At 47.2% G+C, this 19,680-nt stretch overlaps 2 protein-coding genes across 3 annotated transcripts in view; one reads left to right on the forward strand and one right to left on the reverse strand.

The window, feature by feature from the left end:
* GAST (gastrin) overlaps nucleotides 1-19,680 on the forward strand; it is a 147,634-nt gene that overhangs the window by 37,262 nt on the left and 90,692 nt on the right. The window lies entirely within an intron of this gene.
* On the reverse strand, nucleotides 16,524-19,457 carry KRT16 (keratin 16). Of its 2 annotated transcripts, none has more exons than XM_084748835.1 (8): nucleotides 18,858-19,457; nucleotides 18,319-18,401; nucleotides 17,981-18,137; nucleotides 17,731-17,892; nucleotides 17,516-17,641; nucleotides 17,004-17,224; nucleotides 16,859-16,908; nucleotides 16,524-16,770 (listed from the first exon to the last, which is right to left on the reverse strand). In XM_084748835.1, exons 1-8 carry the CDS (start codon nucleotides 19,365-19,367, stop codon nucleotides 16,673-16,675), a joined length of 1,407 nt encoding a protein of 468 aa, XP_084604961.1. In that variant the 5' UTR covers nucleotides 19,368-19,457; the 3' UTR covers nucleotides 16,524-16,672. The 2 variants fall into 2 exon arrangements, with proteins under 2 accessions (XP_084604961.1, XP_084604960.1); XM_084748834.1 differs by having other exon boundaries at nucleotides 16,859-16,911.

Here is a 19,680-nt window from a genome sequence, read left to right on the forward strand (position 1 = left end):
GCCTGAATGAAAGTTGCCTAAGATAGGAGCGAGCCTGAGGAAACTACGCACAAGTCCTCCTTCTCCCAGTCCCGAGACATCACAGACTCAGCAGCTTCAACAGCACTGGAAGTCAGGTGCCCCCCAGAGAAGATGAGAGGGGGCCACACTCCCATCTGAAGACCCTAGTGAAAGATCCTTCCTGGCTTCCATCAGCTCCTGGTGTCTCCTGGAGTCCCTGGGTGTGGGGCAGCAAAACTCCAAACTCTCCCTTTGTCTCCCCACAGCCTTACGGCTGATTGTTTTCTGTCTCTTACAATTGCACTTATTGGATCCAGTGCCCCGCCCCACCCCCCACCCCCCACCGCAGGGTGACTTCATCTCCATCCTTACTTTATCTGTCCCTGCAGACACCCTACTTGCAAGTAGCCTTGACTTTGGGAGGAGGCTACGCCAACCCTCTCCACTGTGTCGCAGACTCAGGCGGTGCTGGTAGCCAGCTGTTGGAGGAGGAAGGGAAGACTTGGCAGGGATAATTATGATAAGAGGGTGGGCAGGGCTAACTTTGAGCTGTGCCCATTCCGGGATTTGGGGCAGGGCAGCAGGAAGGCGCAGGCTTCTCAGTACTAGCGGGAGCCTTCCAACCCCCACCCCCTTATCTCCACAAACAGCTGCTCTGAGAAAGAGGGTGCGTTTTAGCTTTAATTTGGTTTTGGTTTTTCTTTTAATTTTAATTCATTTCAATTTGGTTTTTCTTTTTTTTTTCTTTGTTGTTGTTGTTGTTGTTGTTGTTGTTGTTGTTGTTGTTTTGAGACAAGCTCTCCCTATGTAGCCCAGGTTGACTTCAGATTTGTAGTTTCTGCCTCTACATCGTACCTCCCAGTGCTAGAATCACAATCCTTTGTCATCATGCCTGGAGTTGTTTTTTTTTTTTTAATAATTTTAAATTCTCGGCTTTCAAAAAGAAAAAACTTTGGTCAAGCTTGGTGCTGTATGTCTGTATTTCTAGCTCTAGGGAGGTGGAGGCCAGAGAATCATCCCCAAGGTTACTGTCAGCCATATAGTAAGTTTGAGGCCAGCCTAGGCTACGTAAGACTCTGTCTCTTAAATAACAGCAATAATAAATTTTAAATAAAAAACAGTTCAGAGAATACATTCGTGTACCTCAGCCAGTTTCCTGTAATGTGAACACATGATAAAATCATTGTACAGTTTTCAAAACTATTCACAAATAATGATACAGATAATGTCATTAATCCACCACAGGCATTCCTACCATTTTGCCGGGGTTTTCCAACACTGTTCCCTCTCTACCACAGTGGTTCCCTCACTACGTTCTCTCATCTGGTCCCCTGAGCCTCCTCGGATCCAGGGCACCTCCTCCACCTACCCTGTCGCCCATGACCTTGACACCTTTGAACAGTATTGATTGGCTATCTGGCAGAATGCCTCTGCTCCGGTTTTTCCTGCTTTCTCATGACCAGACAGGTGCATTTGCCAAGGAACCCACACAAATGATGTTGTATCTTTCCAAGTATTGTCCTAGGTCAGAGAGGACAGAGACATCACTGTGTCTTGTTGCACTGAGTTAGCTGGGTATGCAGGCTAAGATGACCTCAGGCTGAAATTCTCTACCTTAAGATTTCTATTTTACCCAAGAAGAGACCTAAGGCTACACACACGTCTAAGTTCGCCTTCACCTTTGACCCTCTAACTTATGGCTCCATCATTGGAAAGAAAGAACACTTCTCACTCAAGAATCTGATTTGTTCTGGAGTGCCTAAAGACTAGGAGAAGCCTGGAGGAGGCAGGGGTCCATGCCTAGAGAAAGAAGTCTTTAGCTTCCTCCTCTATACCCCAAGTCAGACTGGATGTCCTGGGACCCTCTCACTGCCCAGTCTAGAACATTCCTACGCCTCTGGAGAAATACTACATGTTTCTTTTTTGTTATGAAGGTGTGCGGGAGGAGGTAGAGCTGTTGGTATTGGAGGTTTTGTCTGTCTGATTGCTTGCTTGTAACAGGCTCTAACTATGTAGCCAGGCTGGCTTTGAAGTCACAGTGATCCTCCAGCCTCAGCTTCTCCTTAGTTTGGGGATTATAGCTATGTCTGGCCCAAGCATTTCCCTCATCCTGTTTTCTCACTTTTTGGGAGGCCTTCCAATCTGTGGGAAAGAGGCAGTGGGGTCCTCCCTAGCCATGGGTGGGAAATATGATCCCCAGTCTCAAAGCTGGACTTTTCTTTTCCTCATAAAAGGACCTTCCATCTCTTCCAAGCCCCATCATACCCCCCCCCCCCGTCAAGCCTCAGAGAGAAGTCACCTAGCACTTCTACTTACAGGAAAACTGTCATTTACAGGGAAACTGTCATTTACAGGGAAATTTACTGTCAATTACAGGGAAACTGGACCCTAAGCGCCCTCTACATCCATAAGACAGTGACATTTGCACCTGACAGGCCAGCAAGGCAGGGATGTAGGCAGGGAGCCAATCAGAAACCTGGTGTACTCCCCAAAGCCTAGAGTCCCTCTTTTCCAGAGAATCTCCCAGGCCAGCCTGACCATCCGGGTCATGTGTCCTTGTAAGAGCCTGGCCTCACTCAGCAGATGAGCTGATCTCAAGGCCTTGGCATCTGAAGCCTATCGGAGCTGCCAGACTATGTGGGCAGAGCTGACCAGACAGAGAATGTGTCCCATGCTACCGATGAAGATCAAGGGGTGAGGAACTTCTCAACTTCAAGTAGCAACTCAAGGTTGCTACTTCATAAGGCCCAACCCTGCTTAGCCTGGGCTCAAGCCTCCTTTGTCCAAGGCAGGCTTCCTGGCAAAAATATTTCCAAGAGACACGACCCCAGCTTTGGCTCTATAGAGTCTGGAGCAGACTAACCACCTTGGCTTCCAGCACAGGAAACACGCAGCTTTCATTCTCCGTTACCCATGATGCTCCACTGTGATCCAAGCCTCCAACAGGCCAGGCTCATCACAAGCACCGTCATTCCCACCCACCTCCCAGCCATGGGCCTTAATGTCTACATCTGTCCTCTCTCCCTTTCCAAACCCCTTAGGACCAAAGTCCTGCTCTACACAGCTTTGAGATGATATAGTTTCTATAGAACACTGCAGCGTCAAGCAGGTGCTCACAAAGAACAGAAAATCAGAGGGATGGAGGGTGAGGATGACAAGTAAGTGAACAAATGGATGGATGGGTGGAGGGTAGGCAGATGAATGAATGAATAAATAAATAAATAAATAAAGTGACACAAAATGGTAGGATGAGACGGGGGCCCCAAGGGATTAGATCAGTATTAGAATGTTTGCCCAGTATGTATAGGGCTCTTGGTTTTATCGAGGGTGTGGGGGAGGCTGGGAGCACTAGAGTGAGTGCTGGGATGAATGGATGGATGGATGGATGCACGGTTGCATGTGTGCATGGGTGCTTGGGTGGATGGATGCATGGATGCATGGATGGATGGACCGATGGTCAGGCAGAAGAGAGTGGATTGTGCGTGAGCATATGAGTGAAGGAAGCACTGAGAAAGAGCACTCTGCTGAGGCCAGGGCAGAGGGAGCAAGTGTCTTCTCCGCTGATGCTTGAGGGTCAGAGGGATACCAAACCAGCAAAGGATGTGAAGAATGACAACCCATTTGCACCTGAGCAGAACAAAAGAGTCGAGAACCCGGTGGAAACGGCAGCAGCTAAGCCTGGTTGGTTGCAACTCTTCAGCTCAGAGCTGCCCAGCCTGGTGAAACTGAGAGCAGAGACTGGCCATGAGGAAGGTAATGAGGTTCTTGGTCTCTGTCCTGACAACACTGGGACTCTCTCGACCTTCTAGGAAGTGATGCTATTGGGCTGTTGGCAAAGGCCACGGTGGCACCCTCATGGAACATACCTGGAGGGACAGGCAGAAAAGAAAACATAGAGAAGGCTTGCCTTTATCCAGACACGGAATAGTATTGGCTCAGACCTCTCCTCTCCCAAGGGGACCTTACCAGGTCAACTGGCTCCCCAATGCTCCCCACCAGCACACCATCTCAGCCCTGCTCAGTCTCTGTGACCTGAGCCCTCTTTCAACTTGCTTGCCTTAGAGAGCTGCAGCAGTGCTTCACCTGGTAGGTACTTAGCATATTAATTCACTGTAATTGCTCCAGTCTGATGGGGGAAGGTCCATTCTTAGCCACCGAGGCAGACTGATGGTGGAGGATGAACAAGATTCCTCTGTTCTGCAGGCTGAAGGGAGGCCAGAGTTGGGAAGCTGCCAGGGGGTAGGTGGCACACAGAAGGCTTCTTGAAAAGAGAAACGTTGACTCAGGGTCGGAGAGCAGGAAGAGCTATGAAAGGGTGGAGCAGGGAGGGCATTTCCAGCCAGGGGTGGGGCTGTGGGAACCGCAGCACCACTAGGTGAGTTAATAGAGAGTCAGCGCCAGGGTCAGAATTGCTATGTCAGGAGTCCTAAGCCACCAAGACTGAGGGACAGGGACAGAGTGACAGAAGCAACCCCAGTAGTTCTACCTTAAGAGTGAAGTAAGGGATTCGTTTCCAGCAATCAAGAATTTGACAGAAGATCCAATGTCTTGCAATCCATTTGCGCCCCCCCAAAACTGAGGTAGGTGGCTTGGAACTATGGAAGGAATAGGGGTTCGATGGTCAGAAAGACAGAGGTTCAAGGGTGAGTACTGAAGGTCAGTTTGGGGGGAAGCCCAAACCAAGGTACCCTGAAACTTTGAATTTTAATAAAGCCAATTGTATGCCAGAAAACGTTTAATTGTTTAGCAACCAGCTAGTTGCCCAGGAGAGAAATGGAATCTATGCTTTGATCATACATTTATTGTAAATTGTATTAATAGAAGAGGTGGTAGATGCCATCGCTGTTTTTCTACCCAACTTATGTGTCATGCCTTCCCAACTCACGCAATTTGTGATTGTAGTTACCAAAGGTAGTTCTGACCTGGATGCCGGTGGAAATGTGCCGTTTGTCAAGACTTGAGTGAGGAGGCTACAGAGATGTCTCAGAGCTTGAGAACACTGGCTGCTCTTCCAGAAGACTCAGGTTCGATTCCCAGCATCCATGTGACAAATCACACAGGGACGTAACCCCAGTCCCAGAAGATCTGGCGCCCTCCCTGGCCTCTGCAGGCACCGTGCACATACATGGTGCACAAACATATGCAGGGAAGCACACATACATACACAAAGGAAGTGAAGAGGACCCTGAATGACTCCTATGCACAATCAGAATTGTTTTGAATATTGAAAATTTTTATTCACAATGTAATGCCTACAGACATAACACACTTCTAAGATCAGCTTTCAATAAGCCAGGTGTGATGGCTCATAACTGTACCCGTAGGACTTGGGAGGTAGAGGTAGGAAGATCAAGAGTTCAAGGTAATCCTCAGCTGCATAATGAGTTCCAAGCCAGCCTGGGCTACATGAGACCCTATCTTTTGTTTTGGTTTGGTTTGGTTTGGTTTGGTTTCTGTTTTGTTTTTTCGAGACAAGGTTTCTCTATGTATCCTTGGCTGTCCTGGACTCGCTTTGTAGACCAGGCTGGCCTTGAACTCACAGCGATCTGCCTGCCTCTGCTTCCCAAGTGCTGGGATTAAAAGCATGCGCCACCACACCTGGCAAGAGCCTGTCTTAAAAACAACAAAACAGAACAAAAAGAATAATTTTCATTACTAACACTTTTCCATATGGTTCTTAAGTCTAGAAAATAAAATAATAACTCAAGCCTCAGTTTGTACTGTTTGTTATTTTCACTGTGTAAATACCTCCACAGTGGATGGATAATTTTAAATAAAGCTGAGAAGAGATGTGCAGTAATGTGCCATTATACAGTGTGTCTGCTGTACATATAAAATAGTTATGTCACTTTGGGAGCATAGATAGTAGTAAAATAAATTTAAAGTAGTATGTTTAAAGTATTTATTACTACCTTTGCTTTAGTATATTTTACTTAGCTTATGCTTACATCATTTAATTTTTAGTACTGACCATGTTTAGTAATCTATTCACAAAATTGCTGAAGATTCAACCTTGGCTCTGAAGAGTCACAGAACCTTGAAGCTCGGGCCATAAATAAGCTAAGCGGGGAAACACATCACAAGCAAAACAACTCTGCCCCTGAATGAAATAAAGGGAAGATGGGAAGGTACAGGTGATGGGAGGGAGAAGAGTTGGTGGCCTTAGTGATAAGATAAGATAAAATAATCTAGGTGAAAGAAAGCAGAAGTCACCCACCTTCACCAGATACTCCAAGCTTTGTCTGCCCCAGGAACTCCCAGGGGAGCTGAGGGAGGAGGGCATTCCTCCTTTATGCTTAGCTATTAGCTGGTCTATTTTCAAAGGTTTCTGACGTTAGTACTCTATTAGTTACTAATAGAATATTAGTCATTATGCCCTGATGATCCCTCTGCTGCTACGCCCATGGTGCATCTGTCCTTTAGCTATCCTAGTGTGGGTGACTTCTTGGTGTTCCAAGACTTTGTCTATAACTTTACTTAACCCATAAATAAAATGAATTTGAAAGAGCTACAGATCGTGGTACTGGGCATATTGATGGTACTAGAGTTAGTGGTGATGGTGATGGTGGTAGTGGTGATGGTGGTGGTGGTGGTGGTGGTGATGGTGGACATGATGGTGGTGGTGGACGTGATGGTGGTAGTGATGGTGGTGCTAGTGATGGTAGACATGACGGTGATAGTGATAATGATGGAGGGAAGGTATAGTGATGGTGATGACAATGGTACTAGGATTGGACAGATAGTATTGGTAGGGATGGTAGAGGCGGTGGAAAAGGAAAGTATAAAACTGACAAGTCTTCATCAAGTCTTTTGATGAGCAAAGTAAACCCAATTTAAAGGGCTCTCCTTTGGGTTTGCTTAGAGGTAAAACTACTTACTCTCTTAGGGTCTCTCTCTAAAGAGCCAACACTTGAGAGGTGTCGCGGACCATCTCAGTTGCGCATAGGCAGAGAGGCTTTACCATGACTACGTCTCAACTTCCTTGGCCCTTCTCATCCTCAGAGTCAGACCAGAAGGCGGTGGGAGGAGGCTGGAACCCAGCCCCAAGCAGATCAACTTGTAGGTCTTTATTCCCACCACCTAGAACCAGCTACGCCTGCGAGCAGACAAGGCAGACAGTAGCCATGATGTAGGCCTTTGTAAGTCCCAGCATCCAGCCCCCACCACGTTGCCTGGAGGATGAGGAGGAGGAGAGAGATGATCAACTGAGGCCAAGCTGTTGAGAAAGAGTTCAGCCACCCTGGGCACTTCCCACCCCCGCAGCCTAGAGGCACCTGAAGCAGGAGGACAAAGAGTACTCTTTCCTTACGGCCAGGGTAGCCCTTGATTTATCACTGTAGCCCCATTCTACACCTGTCCTAGGCCAGCAGCACACCACCTGCCGGGGAGCAGCCTGAGGTGGGCGTGAGCTGGACTCACCAGGCTGCTTCTAGAACATAATTTCCCTGCAATGCTAATGAAATCAAGTGAGACCAGGGGTCAGTTCACCTGAGGGTCTTTCTGTCACCCCCACCACCACCAGTCATGAACTCTAGGGTAAGTTGCCCAAACTCTTTGAGCCTCAGTTTCCCCACAGTAAAATGGGACGAATCAGGCCCATGAGTTGGCACAAAGGCTTGACAGTGCCAACGGGGAGGAGGTGCTTGCTACAGCTCAGCATTAGACAACAGAACACAGATGTCTATCTGGAGCCTTGCCGCAAGAATGAGGTGAAGCAACAGTGGGCAGGGCCATCCAAGAAACTGGCAAAAAGGTGAATAAGTTGTGTGCTTTGCCCACTTATTGTAGCCTTGGATCCTTACATGAACCCCGCCAGGTGTTGTTGTTGTGGTTATGATTGTGGTTTGGTTTGGTTTTTCGAGACAAGGTTTCTCTGTATAGCCTTGGCTGTCCTGGACTCCCTTTGCAGACCAGGTTGGCCTTGAACTCACAGCGATCCACCTGCCTCTGCCTCCCGAGTGCTGGGGTTAAAGGTGTGTGCCACCACACCAGGCTGCCCCCTTTAGTTTTTACTATCTGAAATGTACAAGTGAGAAAACAGACTCAGAGAGGTGCAAGATCTATCTTGTTCACCTTGGGGAGCCAAGCGCAGGATGGCCTCGGTCACCCCTGCTCCTCGTGTTCACCTTGGGGAGCCAAGCGCAGAATGGCCTCGGTCATCCCTGCTCCACACCACCTTCTTCAGGGCCTACATTTTTCATTCAGCTTATTTCCTGCTTTGGGTTATCTTTTTTTTTTTTAAGTTGTATAGTCATATTATTGGAGCACAACAGAAATTAAAAATCTACCCCGTGGACAGGACAGGGGCTGGGGAGATGGCTCAGCAGCTAAGAGCCCTTGCTGCCCTTGCAGTGGACCCAAGCTCAGTTCTCAGCAGTTCACCACTGCTTGTAACTAGGGTTCCAAGGCATTCGACACCCTCCTCTGTCCTAAGCTGGCACATACCTACACTCGGGCGCACACACATTCATACACACAAAGTTTAAAACAAATATTTTTACATTGGTAAGTGAGAATGTTAGTTTAGGCAAAGTGGTTTCGGTTGGGTTTTTGTTTGGTTGGATAACTGGTTCGGTTTGGTGTTTTGGTTTTATTTTTGTTCCAAGGCTTATAGGGACTGAAGGAAGAGCTTCATGTACACCAAGTCAGCATTATACGCAGGGGTTGATTGGGTTTTGGAACTAGAGTCTCACTGGGTACCCCAAACTGGCTAATGAGCCTCACTAATACACACACACACACACACACACACACACACACACACACACACCAAAAAAATTAAATAAAAAATTGAAAACTAAATAATTATCTATTGGAGCAGGATAATGCATGTCTATAATCTCAATTTCTTTAAGAGGTAGACCCAAGAGTTCAAGATCACCTTCAGTTGAGTAGAGTTTGGGTTAGCCTTGACTACATGAAAAAAAGAATTAATTTCATGAATACCACATCAATTTCCTAGTTTGAAAAGGCTGCAAAGATGAGTACGGTGGTTGATGACTATAATCTGAAAGGCAAAAGTAGAATTGTTGAGAGACTATCTCGTGTCTGTACGGAAAATTCACCTGCCAATAATAAATCTGATGGCCTATAGCTTAAGCAGGAAATAGGAGGTGGAACATCCAGCAGGCAGAAAGGATTCTGAGATAGAGTCAGGCAAGATTCTCCTGGCAAGATGTGAGGAGGACAGGTGCATGGTAGCTGAGCATAGGTAACCAGCTGGTGGCAAAATGTAGATTAGAATAATGGGATATTTTAAGTTATGAGCTCATCAGAGAAGAGCCTAGTTATATGGCCAAGGTACTCAAAAATGTATTCTGAATCTCATGAGTTGTTATTCCGGGAGCTTGGGGATGGGAAGAAAACCTCCTACGCAGAAAATCTTGAGTTTATGGTCTGTTTGACCTACATAATGAGGCCTTGATTCAAAAAAGAAAGAAAGAAACTGAATATAGTGTTTGTTTAGCATGTATGAGGCTCTCAGTTCAATCTCCAATATCTCCAAGCAGAAATTTTTAAAAAATCAAACCAAATCAATAAACCAACCAAACAACTTGGGGCTCAGGCAACCCTCTTGTCTCAGCGTCCTGAGTGGTTGGCATGGCAGGTGTGCCATAGCTTCTGGCTCATAAGTCCTTTTGCACTGTTTTTTTTCCTATCAATTTAACATTAAAGGAAATCCTTACATAACTTGAAAATCATCTTTCATACATATTCACATATAACAAGATCGTCTAGAGGAATTTAAAACTCTAGGCACCAAGTGATGGATAAGTGTTTTTCTTACATTTTCTGTTTTGTCATAAAGAAAGGCAGGAGAGGAAAGAGGCATCCACTTTATGTGTAACAATTTTATACTTGGAGGAAGAAAAAGGACCTTGTGGCCGGATGTGTCAACAAGAGGTAGACCTGGGAAGGAAGTCTCCAGAACAGCTGGCGTTTTTGCCTGCCACCCTTCATCTGCACAAGATCCCCATCAGGGACCTTCGGGTATTGGGGAAAGGGACACAGCAACATCTGTCTCCATAGCTACCCAGAAAACACATTAGAGGAAGGACCAGGTCAAGAACTCCATCCCCCAGGGCTCAAAAGAATACCGGTCTTCTACAGCATCAGTTTCCTCCCATGGAGGCTGCCCTGCGCCTATGTGATGAACCTGCCCTCCAGAAACTCCTCTAAGAAGGTTCCATGAAAGCCTGAGAGAAGAGACTTCTAACACAAAGCCCCATGGCTTCACCCCGCCCATGACCGCAGAGCCGTCTTTACTTGCTAGATACAGGCATAAAGAAGGGGTTGACTAACAAAACGCCTAGCTCCCTGTTTGTCTTTTGACAGCGTCAGAGGTCTTAAGCCACAGCAGTGGGCGGTCTAGCGTAAGAAATTGCTTCTCTCAGACTCTGGGAAGAAGCACGGACCTTTTTATAGCTCTTGGAAACAAAAGGTCCAAAGAAAGTAAAGCTCACACACTCGCCACTAATTGATTTGCATCAGCAGAGGAGTGTTGCAGGCTATCATTAAGTCTTATGCTTGTCACTGTCTTAGCAATTATCTAAAACAGTATTTCACAAACTTTGACACTCACTCAGGCATAAGGAATCTGAGGGTGTGTTCAAAACACACAAGTGACAAACCGCACATGGGGAGATAGCATTCTCTTCATGCTGACCCTGGAGCTTAAGAAGCAGCCAGCAGGCATTTCCAGGTGGAAAAGCAGGTTCCCATGTCTAAAAGAAGTTTCTGGAATCAAAGCCCCATTTCTCTGTTTTAGTGTTGCTGGGGTGTGTGTGTGTGTGTGTGTGTGTGTGTGTGTGTGTGTGTGTGTGTTGGTTTGTTTGCTGAGACAGGGGCTGACCTCAAATCACAAAGCCAAAGGCAACTTTGAACTTCTAATCCTCTTGCCTCCACTTCCTGAGCCCTGGTTGCTGTGGGAAATCAAAGCCAGAGCTTTGCGCATGCTACGCAAGCACTCCACCCCGCTGAGTTACCTCCACAGCCCAGTACTGTCCTTTAAAAGGCAACTGTTTTGTGTCTGCCAAATGCAGCTGCGGACAAGAAAAAATGCTGCTCCTGCTCTTCAAGGAGTTTTATGAATTGCCAAGCCCCAAGAAAACATCCCCCCTGCCCCTACTCTTGATTTTCTCGGACCTTGATGTGGTTTGAACACTGTCCGTGAATTCTCTCCCCCAGGAGCTCAACTCCTACAGTTATGTCAGTGGTATTAGCAGGGTGGACACAGAACCCAACTACAGTGTTTGGAGGTGGAGCATCTTTACAAAGTGACTAGGGTTAGATACGGTCATTATTGAAACCTGGTGGCTATAAGAAGAAAAAGACGAGAGACAAGATACACAGGCATAAATATGGGCACTCCTCCTGTGTGTCTCATCCAGAGATGGCCTATGCCAGCTTGGGATTCTACCTGCAAAAAAAAAAAAAAAAAGGTCATCACTAGAGGTTGGGCCAATGGAACTCTGTGCTTCTAAAACCATGAGCCAAAACAAATACCTCTAGGAAGCATCAGATGGCTCATTATAATAAAACCAAACTATAATGTCCTTATCTATGTAAGGGCAGCCTTTCTCATGAGCTTCCCCAGGGTCCACGGATCAGAGGCAAACTGTGTGAGGACGGTGGGACCGGCCACTCTTTACAACAGCTCCCACGCCCGGGTAAAGTGTGATCTGCACCCTGTGTTCTGACATCCCATTCTGAACAACTCCTAAGCACGGGCAGCGGGCCAGGAGCCGTTTAACAGCCCGAGCCTGTGTTTCTGTGTGAGGGTCCCTGAATGACATCAGCTCTAAAAGAGATAGATGAAGCACTTTATTAAGGAAGTTCTCAGAAGACCATGCTCAGCGTTGGAGAGCGTGTCTTGAAATGGACACCCCCATTCCCCACTGATGCCATCAATGCAGAATGACACACGCCTCTTGAAGTCAGTGTGGCAACACAAATTAAGAACATGGAAACATTTCTATCTGCTCACTTAGTAATTACATTTCCAAGAAGCAGCCTAAGGGAATAACCCAAAAATATTTATTTAAGAAAGTGTTCTGTAGCGGGACGTTCACTGCTGTGCTCTTTCCATGGCAACGGCAGCCACAAATGCTGCTGAAGAGAACCCTAAACATGGATACCTCTTTTAATAATATAGGAACATGTTTCATTTATAGTGCCAATAAAAACTGAGGCTGGTGATGTCACTGTGTCGTAGACTGCTTGCCTAGCATTCTTGAGGGTCCTCAGAGTACATACACAGCACCATGGGGAAAATTGAATGCAAAATGGATTCCATGTACTGTAGCTGTAATTATAATATACATAAGTATTTTCATATACGTGTAAGAATGAGAAATGTGTTGCCAGTAGTTGCTTTTAAGTATTGGGATTTAGGGCTCAGTATGAATCATAGGGTCACCCTATAATCTGAAAGACACGCTTGGTGACCATAAAGAGAGAGAGAGAGAGATGTTTGCTGAACAATTAACAAAAATTATTTATTGCAAAGTAATGAGCCAGGCACAGTAACCTTAAAGATGAATGTGGTTTTACCATGCAAAGCAGGGATTTCAGGTTAAAATGACAAGATAAATGTATAGTTTAGGTTCCGCCTTCTAAGCGCCACTAGGATGGCTGTAATTAGATAAAATCCATGGGGACAAAAAGTGACAAGGAGTTTACAGCAGTAAAGAATCTGAAAGATGGGGGAAAATGGAGTGCTCACCCAAGCAGACAGCGAGAATGAAGCAGATCAGACATCAGAACCCCAGAAAGTCACTGCCAGAGAGGACCTGGAACACCTCTGAAAATAAGCTAAGAGTAGGCTGGAAATAGGAGGCTGGTCACCAGCTGTGGTGGTGCATGCATTGTAACCCCAGTATCCAAGAGGCTGAGGCAAGAGGATCACAAGTTCAAGGCCAGCCTAGGCTACATGGTGAGACCCCCATCTTAAATAAATGGGAGAGTGGATTAGAGATCTTAGGCGGACGTGGGGAAGTCTCTATAGTTTCTTTTCCCTTCTTTGTGCCTAAAAGCTATCAACCACTCTCCCTTTGGGCAAGAAAACTCTGAAATCTAAAAATAAATAAATAAATAAATAAATAAATACTCCACAGTGGATCTGAACCAAAGACAGTAACCAGGGCCAAGAAAGGGAATAACACATTGAAATGGTCAATAAAAAGTGGAACTAGGACTTTCCCATCCCCGACTCTCACACAGCTCCCAGAGAGCTGGTAACTTTTACATTCCGCACAGGAAATTAGAGACATCCTTTCCTAAGAAGAACCACCTGGAGAGAAACTGCCTCCACATACAACATCTGGACACTTCAATGAAACAGCGTATTCCCCACAAGATGAGTCCACGCTAAGACAAGGCCCTCTGCTGTACATACACATACAAACACTCCAATCCACTCCTTCATACCTTTCTCTTAAATGTAATTGACTATCAGAGACCAGAAGGAATTTGAGAAGGATGTCTGGTGTGAAATATGGGGGTCAAACCAAAATAACCAAGGCACTTAGAGGAAACTGAGAAAATAAAAGGAATAGAATTCTCTAAGCCATAACTAACAGGCCCAATGGGATAAAAACATCTTAAGCCATAAACAAAGATCCACTAACAAAATATTCAGGGCTATGGAATATTTAAAGCGTCACAGTTTTTTTTTAATTTAAATAACATTTTATTGACAAAAGTAAGATTTTTTTTTCAAAAAGTAGTGGAGAAAAGACAAGTTAAATGGAAACTAGTATGGAATACACGTGAAAAAGAAAACCAGTTTCAGAAAAAGAGGCAGTGGAGAAAGGAAGTTCTAAAAATGAGAAAATTCTCCAGAATCAAAGAACTTGAGTCTCTACGCTAGAGGTGTGCACCCATGGCCAGTCCAATGGGAGGACACACAGCTGCATCAAGGTACTACATGTGATGTTAATCCGTTCCACTAGGAAGAAAAAGAACAATGAAGTTTCCAGTAAAGAGAGTGAGAATAGAATAAAGCAAAGGCTCTACAACCAAAGTGGCATGAGACCTTTTATTAGCAACACCAGGAGACGATGAAGATCCTCAGATGCTGAAGAAAAGCAAAGTCCAACCTGGAATTCTATACCCAGCCAAACTATCTGTCAAGAGTAAACGTAGACAAAAGATCTTTCCAGACATGAGAAGTCAAACAACAACAAAAAAAGCTAACCTATATGAATTCCTGGGAAATAGCTGGAAGATGTGAGTCTCTAAAATGGTAGAGGAAGGAAGAACGAGGAAATGATGGAAGGAGAAGGGGAGAGAGAAAGGGAGAGAGGGAGACAGAGAGACAGAAACAGAGATCAGAAAACAATGGATCACTATGACTATTTATGGAGACTGGTGGAGGAGAACAGAAGATCCCAAAAGAGGTATCTTCAAGATGAAACGATATAAAACCCAGGATGTTAACACATTAAGAGCATATATACATCCAACAAATGAATGGCATGTACATAGAAAAACTAAACAAATTGAGAGGGGAAATGTTTATTCCAAAGAAACTTACTACAATGTAAAACATGTTTTGACTTTGACCATTATATAGTCATCATAATGCAAATGTTTATCTAACCAAAACTATGACTCCATTCAGAAAGTGGGGAAGGTCAACGCATATAAAATAATTAAATCTTCATCCTTCAGACACAGCACAATGCTAAATGATATTTTGTTTTTCAAGACAGGGTTTCTCTGTGCAGCTTTGGTTATCTTGGACTCTCTTTGTAAACCAGGCTGGTCTCTAACTCACAAAGGTCCTCCTTCTTCTGTCTCCCGAATGCTGGGATTAAAGGCGTGTGCCACCACGCCCAGCTTCTAAGTGGTTTTTAAACGGAGATAAATAATTTTTTTTAAAGTAGTAGATTAGTATTTAGAAATAAGGAAGCAAAAAAAAAAAGCTGAGGTTGAAAGTGGGAGATAGACATGGAATAAAAGCCAGCTTGGGAATGACTCTTCTACATGCAACCAAACACAAACACACACACACACACTCATACAGACACATATGTACACATACACACACATTATGCTGCTATAGATGCATAACTCTTTTTTCCTTTTAAATTCTGGAAGGCATCCAGGAAAAAGGAACGGCGCCTGAGAGGTGTGGACCATGCAATTAGTCAGGAAGAGTTGACTCATGGGAGCAGCACAGGGATGGGCCAAGTGGAAGAAGGAAGGGGACCATCACAGGCCTTTGAGTAGGGGGGCGCTGGTCTCAGTTTTCCAGAGACTTTGACCATATTCTTCTTAGGAGGGTCATCTGATAGAAACTGGGAATGGGAGAGACGGGTAGAGAGAGACATGTGTACCCAGTTCCTGGGAGGGAGGGAAGAGGCTCCAGCAACGGCGTTAGCCATGGAGATGGATGGGGATGGGGAGGAGAGCCTGAGTAGCAGATGCCTCCCAGGTACTCATCAACACTCCTAGGGAGGAACGGATATGGTGAGGAGGAAGGATGGGTTAGGAGAGATGTCTATCCTGGCCATGACTCCATCCCAAGGCTCTACCTTCCCTTCAGTGCCAAAGTCATTCTGGGGGAGGGGGCGCAGTATGTACCTATGGGGTGTGTGTGTGTGTGTGTGTGTGTGTGTGTGTGTGTGTGTGTGTGTGTGTGATGTATGCATTGGGTGTAGAAGAGCCATTCCCAAGCACATCCCCAAAGGCCAGAGCTCAAAACACCTGAGCAAGCGGAGTGGTACTAACAGAAAGCCAGACAGAAGACCTGGGGAGGAGCTTCAAATGACACAGGCTACATTTTTAATGTAAGTTGTTCCTTTTTCCTGGATGCCTTCCAGGATTTAAAAGGAAAAAAGGATTATGTGCATGTGTGCGTGCACATTGTGTGTGTATGTGTATGTATTGTGTGTGTGTGTTTGCACACAGAAGAGCCATTCCCAAGTTGGCTCTTATTCTGTTTCTACCTCCCATTTTCAACCTCAGCTTTTTGTTTGTTTGTTTGTTTCCTTATTTCTAAATACTAACCTTCTACTTCTGATTGTTATTGTTATTATTGTTATTGTTGTTGTTGTTATTATTATTATTATTATTATTATTATTATTATTATTATTATTATTATTAAGCTTCCTTTAAAAATCGTTTAGGGGGAAGGATAAAAAAATCTGAAGTATGAAGATTTAGCTCTCTTATATACATTGACCTTGCCCCCTTTCTGAGTGGAGTCACAGTTTTGGCTCAGTGGCCCTGAGTTCATCTGCCTTGCAGGGTCCCTAGAAGGGGATAATTGGATATCTTCTGTAGAAGGGTCTCACGCAGTGGCCATCCACACACATATCTTCCCACCTTGTGTTTCTCCTCCCCACCCACTCCCTGACAGCATTGAGAACTTCTGGAAGCCTCTGCAAGGTCTTCTGAAGCACAATCTGTTCTCTGTACCTCTGTAGGTATGAGCACCCCAGGAGGAGTCCCCACAACCCCCCCCCAGGCCCTCTCAACCCTTCCCCCATCAGCTTAAACATGGAGATCACACGAGTTTGCATCAACCAGAAAGTCAGCTTTATTAGCCCACCACCAGCAGAGGGGAGGGGAGACAGCCGGGGGCCACGCTAAGAAAACAGGGTCCTGGCCCAGGCCTCCAGGATGTGAGGCCAGTGTGGGTCCGGAGGCTCTGAGCGAAGCGGATTAGTTCCTGGAAGTCTGGCTTTGGCTCTGGCTGAAACTGGATGAGCCTTGCTCCTTGAGGATGGACCGGGGCTGGTGGACCGAGGATGAGGAGAAGACTGAAAAAGAGAAAGAGAAAAAGTGAGGTGGATTCTGGGAGCTAAGCAAGCTGCCAGGCAGGGGAAAGGGAGGCCCCAGGACCCTTACCTTCTCGGGAAGAATAGGACTGGCCGGATGAGTGATGCTGCGAGGAGGAGCTGCTGGAATGGGGAGAAAAGAAATGGGAGCATTAGCTTGCTGGGAGCAGCCGAGGCCAGAGGTGCTGTGGAACAGGGATTGAGGGCTGACTCACTGGACATCCTCGCCATCCAGCAGACGGCGGTAGGTGGCGATCTCCTGCTCCAGGCGCGTCTTCACGTCCAACAGGATATTGTACTCCTGGCTCTGCTGCTCCATCTCACAGCGCAGCTGAGCCAGCTGCTCCTCCACACTGCTGATCAAAGTCTGGATCTGGGACAGCTGCATGCAGTATCTACCTTTGGTCTCTTCTAGGCTGTTCTCCAAGGATGCTTTCTGTGAATTACAGAAAGGGAAAAGGTGATGGTCACTTCTGTCTCTGCAGGTCTCTGGGCATGTCTCTTGATAGGTACACGGATCTTGACTCCAGCTGGAGTATTAATTAGAAAAGGCAAATTGGAGGGAAAAAAAAATGTTTTCCCAATACTCTGGCTCTGTGTTCCCCATCTCTATAATGGGTACCTGGTGCTTCCAGTCTCATTCCTGTGAAAGGAAAATTGGGACTGCACGGTACCCTCCTTGAGGGACGGTGACCAGAGGACTGCACTAGGGCCGAATCCTTCATACCATGCTCAGCTGGGACTGCAGTTCGATCTCCAGGCCCTGGAGCACTCGGCGGAGCTCAGACACCTCGCTGCGACCACTCTGTATCAGCTCACTGTTAGAAGCCACTTCTTTGTTCAGCTCCTCAGTCTGAGGCAGGAGAGAGGAGAAGGTGTGAGGCTTTCCAAAGCCTCCCTGGCCAGGACGCCCTGGGGGAGTATGGAGGAGGTAAGTCCCACCTTGCTCAAGAACCAGGCCTCGGCATCTCTACGATTCTTCTCCGCCATCTGCTCGTACTGGTCTCGCATCTCATTCAGGATGCGGCTCAGGTCCACACCAGGAGCTGCGTCCATCTCCACATTGACGTCCCCACCAGTCTGACCCCTCAAGGCACGCATCTCCTAGGAAAGATCACAAGAGGAGTGGTCACCTCTCCTGGGGACCTCACCGTACCAGCCTTCCATCCCTCAAAACCAGCAGCAGCCCCACCTCCTCATGATTCTTCTTCAGGTAGACCAGTTCCTCCTTGAGGCTCTCGATCTGCATCTCCAGGTCAGTTCTGGCCAGGGTCAGCTCGTCCAGTACCCGGCGCAGGCCGTTGATGTCGGCCTCCACAGACTGGCGCAGGGCCAGCTCATGCTCATACCTGGGAGGACCACAGGTCAAAGCTGCAGATAGACAGCCCTAGTCTTTTGCCCCTGACCTCTGCCCTCTGCCCTTTGCCCTCTGCCCTCTGCCCTCTGCCCTTTGCCCTTTGCCCTCTGCCCTGTGCCCTTCTCCCTCTTCCCTTCGCTCTCAGTCCTTAGCCCGGGATGCTGAGTGCTCACTTGGTTCTGAAGTCATCAGCTGCCAGCCTGGCATTGTCGATCTGCAAAATGGGCTGTGCATTCTCCAGAGTGGCTGCAATAATCTAGAGTGAGAATGAAGGGACAGGAGCTCTGATCAGCCAGGGGTCCTACTGCTCAAGGGAAGAAGGACAGAGGGGAAGCACAAGAAGCCTCCCCAAACCCAGTGATCACCTGGCTGTCAGGTCAGCTCCTACAGGTTCCCCCAGACAACTGGTGATTAGTTCTCCAGACAGCTCAGAATATGTAGGGGTGCAATTATGTCTACCACCACCCCTAACCCTGGGCCCAGAGTTGAGGAGCTGATCATGCAGCACAAAGTAGCCTCAAAGGGATTAAGAGTCCAGGTCCTGGTTCCAGCTGAGGCAGGACATTTGAAAGGGATCTCTGCCACTTGTGTGACCGTTAGCTTCCAATGGCCTTTAGTCTTCTTGCTTATACATTAAGAGTCTCTAGAAGCGGCTTCCTAAAGGCCACTGCAGTGCTGACCTCTCAGCATTTCACCCACCAGGGCCACTCACCTTGTTCCTCAGCTCCTCGATGGTCCTGAAGTAGGGGCTGTAGTCTTTGGTCTCAGTGGGCCGCTGCCTCTGGTACCAGTCACGGATCTTCACCTCCAGGTCAGCGTTGGCCTCCTCCAGGGCACGCACCTTGTCCAGGTAGGTGGCCAAGCGGTCGTTGAGGTTCTGCATGGTCACTTTCTCACTGCCCACCAGGAGCCCATCACCAACGCCACCACCAAAACCACTACCAAGGCCTCCCCCAAAACCACTACCAAGGCCTCCCACAAAACCACCACCGAGGCCTCCACCAAAGCTGCTGCTGCTGCTGCTGAAGCCATAGCCACCCCCAAGCCCACAGGCTCCCCCAGAGGAGAAGCGAGAGGAGCTGACTGACAGGCCCCCGTAGGTGCTGGGAGCACGGCAGGATCCTCCGGTCAGGACGGAGGAGATGCGGCTAGAGCCACCACCGATGCCACAGGAGCCCTTCATGGAGCTGGAGGAGGTGAACTGGCGGCTGCAGGTGGCCATGTTGGTGAGGTTGGTGAGAGCGTGAGCAAGTCAGCAGAGAGAAGAAAGAGCTGCTGCCAGTGAAGGATGCGGATGCTGTGGATGCCTCAGACACCAGGTTCCTTTATATGCGCCTGGGGAAGGCAAGGCGGGGCTCTCCGACTGCTGACTCTAAGTTCCCCTGCGGATTTCGTCACTCAGGTCCAGTCCAACTCCCCACTCTGGATTATTCAGTCCAGGGTGGACTCTTTCTCCTCCATGTGCTGGCTCAGAGTTCCCACCCAGATCTGGGGGTGTGGGGCCGAGAGAAAAAAACACACAAATCAGAGTCAGT

This window comes from Acomys minous (genome assembly GCF_964271855.1).
Source record: "Acomys minous genome assembly, chromosome: 12".
NCBI classification, from domain to species: domain Eukaryota; kingdom Metazoa; phylum Chordata; class Mammalia; order Rodentia; family Muridae; genus Acomys; species Acomys minous.